A 7,506-nucleotide genomic window follows, 5' to 3' on the forward strand; every position below is an offset into this window, starting at 1 on the left:
CCGGGATGCTGGCCTTCTACGCAGACTTCCTCTGTCCAGTGTCTGTGTTCTTTTGCCCATCTTAATCTTTTCTTGTTATTGGCCAGTCTGAGATATGGCTTTTTCTTTGCAAATCTGCCTAGAAGGCCAGCATCCCGGAGTCGCCTCTTCACTGTCGACGTTGAGACTGGTGTCAAAAACAAGAACATTTCTAAGTGACCCCAAACTTTTGAACGGTAGTGATACCCAGACTATTTGCATTGTCCCCCTTTTTACACCACTGCTACTCTGTTGTCATCATCTATGCATAGTCACTTTAATAACTCTACCTACATGTACATATTACCTCAACTAACCGGTGCCCCCACACATTGACTCTGTACTGGTACCCCCTGTATATAGTCTCCACATTGACTCTGTACCGGTACCCCCTGTATATAGCCTCCACATTGACTCTGTACCGGTACCCCCTGTATATAGTCTCCACATTGACTCTGTACCGGTACCCCCTGTATATAGCCTCCACATTGACTCTGTACCGGTACCCCCTGTATACAGCCTCCACATTGACTCTGTACCGTAACCCCCTGTATATAGCCTCCTCATTGACTCTGTACCGGTACCCCCTGTATATAGTCTCCACATTGACTCTGTACTGGAACACCCTGTATATAGCCTCCTCATTGACTCTGTACCGGTACCCCTTGTATATAGCCTCCACATTGACTCTGTACCGGTACCCCCTGTATATAGCCTCCACATTGACTCTGTACCGGTACCCCCTGTATATAGTCTCCACATTGACTCTGTACCGGTACCCCCTGTATATAGCCTCCACATTGACTCTGTACCGGTACCCCCTGTATACAGCCTCCACATTGACTCTGTACCGTAACCCCCTGTATATAGCCTCCTCATTGACTCTGTACCGGTACCCCCTGTATATAGTCTCCACATTGACTCTGTACTGGAACACCCTGTATATAGCCTCCTCATTGACTCTGTACCGGTACCCCTTGTATATAGCCTCCACATTGACTCTGTACTGGTACCCCCTGTATATAACCTCCACATTGACTCTGTACCGTAACACCCTGTATATAGCCTCCACATTGACTCTGTACCAGTACCCCCTGTATATAGCCTCCATATTGACTCTGTACCGGTACCCCCCTGTATATAGCCTCCACATTGTACCGGTACCCCCTGTACATAGCCTCTACATTGACTCTGTACTGGTACCCCCTGTATATAGCCTCCACATTGACTCTGTACCGTAACACCCTGTATATAGCCTCCACATTGTACTGGAACCCCCTGTATATAGTCTCCACATTGACTCTGTACTGGTACCCCCTGTATATAGCCTCCACATTGACTCTGTACTGGTACCCCCTGTATATAGCCTCCACATTGACTCTGTACCGTAACACCCTGTATATAGCCTCCACATTGACTCTGTACCGTAACACCCTGTATATAGCCTCCTCATTGACTCTGTACCATTACCCCCTGTATATAGCCTCCACATTGACTCTGTACCGGTACACCCTGTATATAGCCTCCACATTGACTCTGTACCGTAACACCCTGTATATAGCCTCCACATTGACTCTGTACCGGTACCCCCTGTATATAGCCTCCTCATTGACTCTGTACCGGTACCCCCTGTATATAGTCTCCACATTGACTCTGTACCGTAACCCCCTGTATATAGCCTCCTCATTGACTCTGTACCGGTACCCCCTGTATATAGCCTCCACATTGACTCTGTACTGGTACCCCCTGTATATAGCCTCCACATTGACTCTGTACCGTAACACCCTGTATTTAGCCTCCACATTGTACTGGAACCCCCTGTATATAGTCTCCACATTGACTCTGTACTGGTACCCCCTGTATATAGCCTCCACATTGACTCTGTACCGTAACACCCTGTATATAGCCTCCACATTGACTCTGTACCGTAACACCCTGTATATAGCCTCCACATTGACTCTGTACCGTAACACCCTGTATATAGCCTCCACATTGACTCTGTACTGGTACCCCCTGTATATAGCCTCCACATTGACTCTGTACCGTAACACCCTGTATATAGCCTCCACATTGACTCTGTACCGGTACCCCCCTGTATATAGCCTCCACATTGACTCTGTACTGGTACCCCCTGTATATAGCCTCCACATTGATTCGGTACTGGTACCCCCTGTATATAGTCTCCACATTGACTCTGTACCGGTACCCCCTGTATATAGCCTCCACATTGACTATGTACCGTAACACCCTGTATATAGCCTCCACATTGACTCTGTACCGGTACCCCCCTGTATATAGCCTCCACATTGACTCTGTACTGGTACCCCCTGTATATAGCCTCCACATTGATTCGGTACTGGTACCCCCTGTATATAGCCTCCACATTGACTCCGTACCATAACACCCTGTATATAGCCTCCACATTGACTCTGTACCGGTACCCTCTGTATATAACCTCCACATTGACTCTGTACCGTAACACCCTGTATATAGCCTCCACATTGCACTGGAACACCCTGTATATAGTCTCCACATTGACTCTGTACTGGTACCCCCTGTATATAGTCTCCACATTGACTCTGTACCGTAACACCCTGTATATAGCCTCCACATTGACTCTGTACTGGTACCCCCTGTATATAGCCTCCACATTGACTCTGTACCGTAACACCCTGTATATAGCCTCCACATTGACTCTGTACCGGTACCCCCCTGTATATAGCCTCCACATTGACTCTGTACTGGTACCCCCTGTATATAGCCTCCACATTGATTCGGTACTGGTACCCCCTGTATATAGTCTCCACATTGACTCTGTACCGGTACCCCCTGTATATAGCCTCCACATTGACTATGTACCGTAACACCCTGTATATAGCCTCCACATTGACTCTGTACCGGTACCCCCCTGTATATAGCCTCCACATTGACTCTGTACTGGTACCCCCTGTATATAGCCTCCACATTGATTCGGTACTGGTACCCCCTGTATATAGCCTCCACATTGACTCCGTACCATAACACCCTGTATATAGCCTCCACATTGACTCTGTACCGGTACCCTCTGTATATAACCTCCACATTGACTCTGTACCGTAACACCCTGTATATAGCCTCCACATTGCACTGGAACACCCTGTATATAGTCTCCACATTGACTCTGTACTGGTACCCCCTGTATATAGTCTCCACATTGACTCTGTACCGTAACACCCTGTATATAGCCTCCACATTGACTCTGTACTGGTACCCCCTGTATATAGCCTCCACATTGACTCTGTACCGTAACACCCTGTATATAGCCTCCACATTGACTCTGTACCGTAACACCCTGTATATAACCTCCACATTGACTCTGTACCGTAACACCCTGTATATAGCCTCCACATTGACTCTGTACCGTAACACCCTGTATATAGCCTCCACATTGACTCTGTACCGTAATACCCTGTATATAGCCTCCACATTGACTCTTTACCGGTACCCCCTGTATATAGCCTCCACATTGACTCTGTACCGTAACATCCTGTATATAGCCTCCACATTGACTCTGTACCGTAACACCCTGTATATAGCCTCCACATTGACTCTGTACCGTAACACCCTGTATATAGCCTCCACATTGACTCTGTACCGTAACATCCTGTATATAGCCTCCACATTGACTCTGTACCGTAACATCCTGTATATAGCCTCCACATTGTTGATGAGAATACACACACGTTACCTGTGAGTAGTGCAGGACAGCAGCAGTGTAGTCCCTGGCTTTAAAGCTGGAGTTGCCCTCCTTCCTGCATCTGGCAGCTCGCTCAAGGTCCTTCTGAATAGGACAGTCCTTAGAAATGCCCGACAGAAAGTCTACGTCCTCTTGGCTGAAAGACACAGTAAATTAAAAAGAGGTCGTTGACCTCATGTTGTCCACGTGTTTGATACCATTCCAGTCACTCCATTCCAGCCAATCCATTCCAGCCAATCCATTCCAGCCACTCCATTCCAGCCACTCCATTCCAGCCACTCCATTCCAGCCACTCCATTCCAGCCACTCCATTCCAGCCACTCCATTCCAGCCACTCCATTCCAGCCACTCCATTCCAGCCACTCCATTCCAGCCATTATTATGAACCGTCCTCCCCTCAGCAGCCTCCTGTGCTGCTACAGTAAGTGTACTTTTTTTATTTGAAGGATTCTTTGTCACTGATTAAAGGGCCACATATTTCAAAAGCCATATTGTGAGGATGCTTATTGACGTTTTTAAAAGCTAAAAACACAGCGACAGGATTGTAGTTCACGTGTGATAGTCCTGGGCAATGTTAATGGCTGAACACTTAGCGAGAAGGGATTCAACAAACCATGCAGTCAACCCTTTCCTAACTTTAACCTAATTCTCTTAACCTGCTGCGCAAGTTCTCCTAACCTGTTACCTAAACGAATTATCCTAACCTGCTACCTAAATTAATTATCCTAACCTGCTGCCTAAATGAATTCCCCTAACCTGCTGCGCAAGTTCTCCTAACCTGCTGCCTAAATTAATTCTCCTAACCTGCTACCTAAATTAATTATCCTAACCCGCTGCGTAAATTATCCTAACCTGCTACATTAATTCCCCTAACCCGCTGCGTAAATTTTCCTAACCTGCTACATTAATTCCCCTAACCTGCTGCGTAAATTATCCTAACCTGCTACATTAATTCCCCTAACCTGCTGCGTAAATTATCCTAACCTGCTACATTAATTCCCCTAACCCGCTGCGTAAATTATCCTAACCTGCTACATTAATTCCCCTAACCCGCTGCGTAAATTATCCTAACCTGCTACATTAATTCCCCTAACCCGCTGCGTAAATTATCCTAACCTGCTACATTAATTCCCCTAACCTGCTGCGTAAATTATCCTAACCTGCTACATTAACGCTTCGAACACACCGGCTGCGTCATTGCATCACTGCTGCATAACATTTTGCGCAACTAGGCAACTATACTGATGCAGGTACCTTTTGCAAATGGTCGCATGCGGTTGGACACATGGAGGAGAGAATCATTTTCGCAGTATCCTCAAAACCGTGTCTTTTTGACACAACTGCTGACAGCTACAGGGACATAAACACAAAAAATGCTGCTTGGAGACAAGTGTCCACGATAGTAGGATTGCCAGGTCAGTTTAGTAGTGAGCTTGTGCTAGATGTGGCTAGTTAGCGTTAGCTAGCTAGCTAACCTAGCTTGCTAACCTAGCCAATGAGGTGTGTGTGAAAGAAATAGTCAAATAAATTATGCTAGTTACTACCCCTAATAACTTTACCAAATGTTCATGTTTGAAAGAGTGTGAATGCTAGATAAATAGTAATGGAAATGGTAGATACTACTGTACCCCTGATAATTTGGTCAAATTACCGTGTGTCGAATAAATAATATACTTGGCAAATAAATAAATAAAAAATTTAAAGAAATTATGCAATCAAACTGTTTTTATGTAATCCCAATTTTTTACTGAATGTGTGCAACAACAAAAAAATCTACATTCATATTTTGCTACTCTCTGTCAAGTCCACTCATACAATTTGATGCATACGTTCGATTTATCGAACGTATGCACCACACAGAACGCACTGCAACTGCCTCTGCAACGCAATGCTGCAAGGCAAATGCAGCGTTCCATTGGAAATGAATGTACTTCTGGTGTATCGAAACGCAATGACGCAGTCGGTGTGTTCGAAGCGTAATTCCCCTAACCCGCTGCGTAAATTATCCTAACCCGCAGCGTAAATTATCCTAACCTTTCACGAAACAAAAACAGGATTCCTTCAAGCCATGGCCTGGAAGGAAGTAGAATGCCGCTTAGAGTGTTATTTTGCTAGCCGATGACATACTGTATGCTAGAGAGACGTGCATGTATAGGCTACTCACATTATTTGAGACAGGCCAAAATCAAAGACCTCATCTATGTCCAACAGGGACGAGAAGCTTTTCTTCTCATCAAGAGTGAGTCGGCTCCACTTCTGTTCAACATGCTTTTGCCACTCGGCACACGGCAGGTCCATTCTGTGAAACTAACGTTACCCTGTAGCTGGAGAGAAACTCATGTGCGCTTCGGTGGTATTTTCAGAAACTGCGTATCCATTTTGGTTATACAGACTGCTAGATCTTAATGTAAATTGGTAGTTGAGGCTCAAAATCAGCGCGCAGTTTCTCTTTTACTCCAGTCAACGAGAATCCGGAAGTCGCGATGTGACGACGTCACCGAAATTGAAAGTGCTCTCTCATGGATTCTGCACGGCAAGACTGGAAAACGAACAAAAGTTCCATGAAATCAGCGACATTAACGGATCCGAATCGGTTTCCACTAGTTATCACAGCCACAAAGTTATATAATGAAATCTCATAAAACAGAAATTAACTGAGATTATTGATACGGAGATTTCTTCGCATCTGTTTGTTTTACCGTTATTTTACCAGGTAAATTGACTGAGAACACGTTCTCATTTGCAGCAACGACCTGGGGAATAGTTACAGGGGGGAGGAGGATGAATGAGCCAATTGTAAACTGGGGATTATTAGGTGACCATGATGGTTTGAGGGCCAGATTGGGAATTTAGCCAGGACACCGGGGTTAACACCCCTACGATAAGTGCCATGGGATCTTTAATGACCTCAGAGAGTCAGGACACCCGTTTAACGTCCCATCCGAAAGACGGCACCCTACACAGGGCAGTGTCCCCAATCACTGCCCTGGGGCATTGGGATATTTTTTAGACCAGAGGAAAGAGTGCCTCCTACTGGCCCTCCAACACCACTTCCAGCAGCATCTGGTCTCCCATCCAGGGACTGACCAGGACCAACCCTGCTTAGCTTCAGAAGCAAGCCAGCAGTGGTATGCAGGGTGGTATGCTGCTGGCTATCTGTGTTGTTATTGTTTTAAATGATGTAGCTGCTGCCCACTCTACTCATTGACATGGAGGGAGACGTAATGTTGAACACTAAAGATATGTTCGAACGATGCATTACATTGGCTCAAGCGCGATTTCACATTCTGACGTCTCTAACACACAGATTCTGGTTCAGACGATTCAGGGTGTGTTCATTGTCACAGTGACAACTGCAAATAATACTTCAATGTATATTTAGGCCTAATTAAAAATAATATAGTAACTATTATTTGAATGTATCAATTGAACAACAAACACTGTTTAGCCCGCTCATCTTTTAGGCCTAAACTTATTGCTAAAATGTCTTCTAATGGTTGTCAATTCCTTTCGATCTTATTTTTCGCTGTGCTCAGTTGGGTCTTCATTTCACCAGACATGAATTCTCTATGCTGTAGGCCTGTTTTACATTCTGCAATTAGCGAGAGCAAGACTGATTATTTCCCCCTAATAGGCCATTAGGCATAGTATAAAACCAATTATCAAAATTAATGTGCTATAGAATTTGTAGCCTATAGCTTTTCCAGGGACTTTTTTTTTATGAGAAGAGGAATGGCCTATTTGGGAGAGGC

General features: G+C 45.2%; 1 protein-coding gene across 2 annotated transcripts in view; it reads right to left on the reverse strand.

Annotated features, from left to right (window-relative positions):
- The window catches only part of LOC129845710 (SET and MYND domain-containing protein 4-like), a 17,126-nt gene extending 10,887 nt beyond the window's left edge, over window positions 1-6,239 (reverse strand). For both annotated transcript variants that reach the window (XM_055913597.1, XM_055913596.1), the window contains exons 1-2: window positions 5,919-6,239; window positions 3,746-3,890 (exon numbers count right to left, since the gene is read on the reverse strand). In XM_055913597.1, the coding sequence (XP_055769572.1) occupies window positions 3,746-3,890; window positions 5,919-6,052 (279 nt within the window). In that variant the 5' untranslated portion in view covers window positions 6,053-6,239. The remainder of the gene's footprint in view (window positions 1-3,745; window positions 3,891-5,918) is intronic.
- Window positions 6,240-7,506: the final 1,267 nt, after the last annotated feature.

Source organism: Salvelinus fontinalis, unplaced genomic scaffold, assembly GCF_029448725.1.
Source record: "Salvelinus fontinalis isolate EN_2023a unplaced genomic scaffold, ASM2944872v1 scaffold_0343, whole genome shotgun sequence".
In the NCBI taxonomy this organism is placed as follows: Eukaryota; Metazoa; Chordata; class Actinopteri; order Salmoniformes; family Salmonidae; genus Salvelinus; species Salvelinus fontinalis.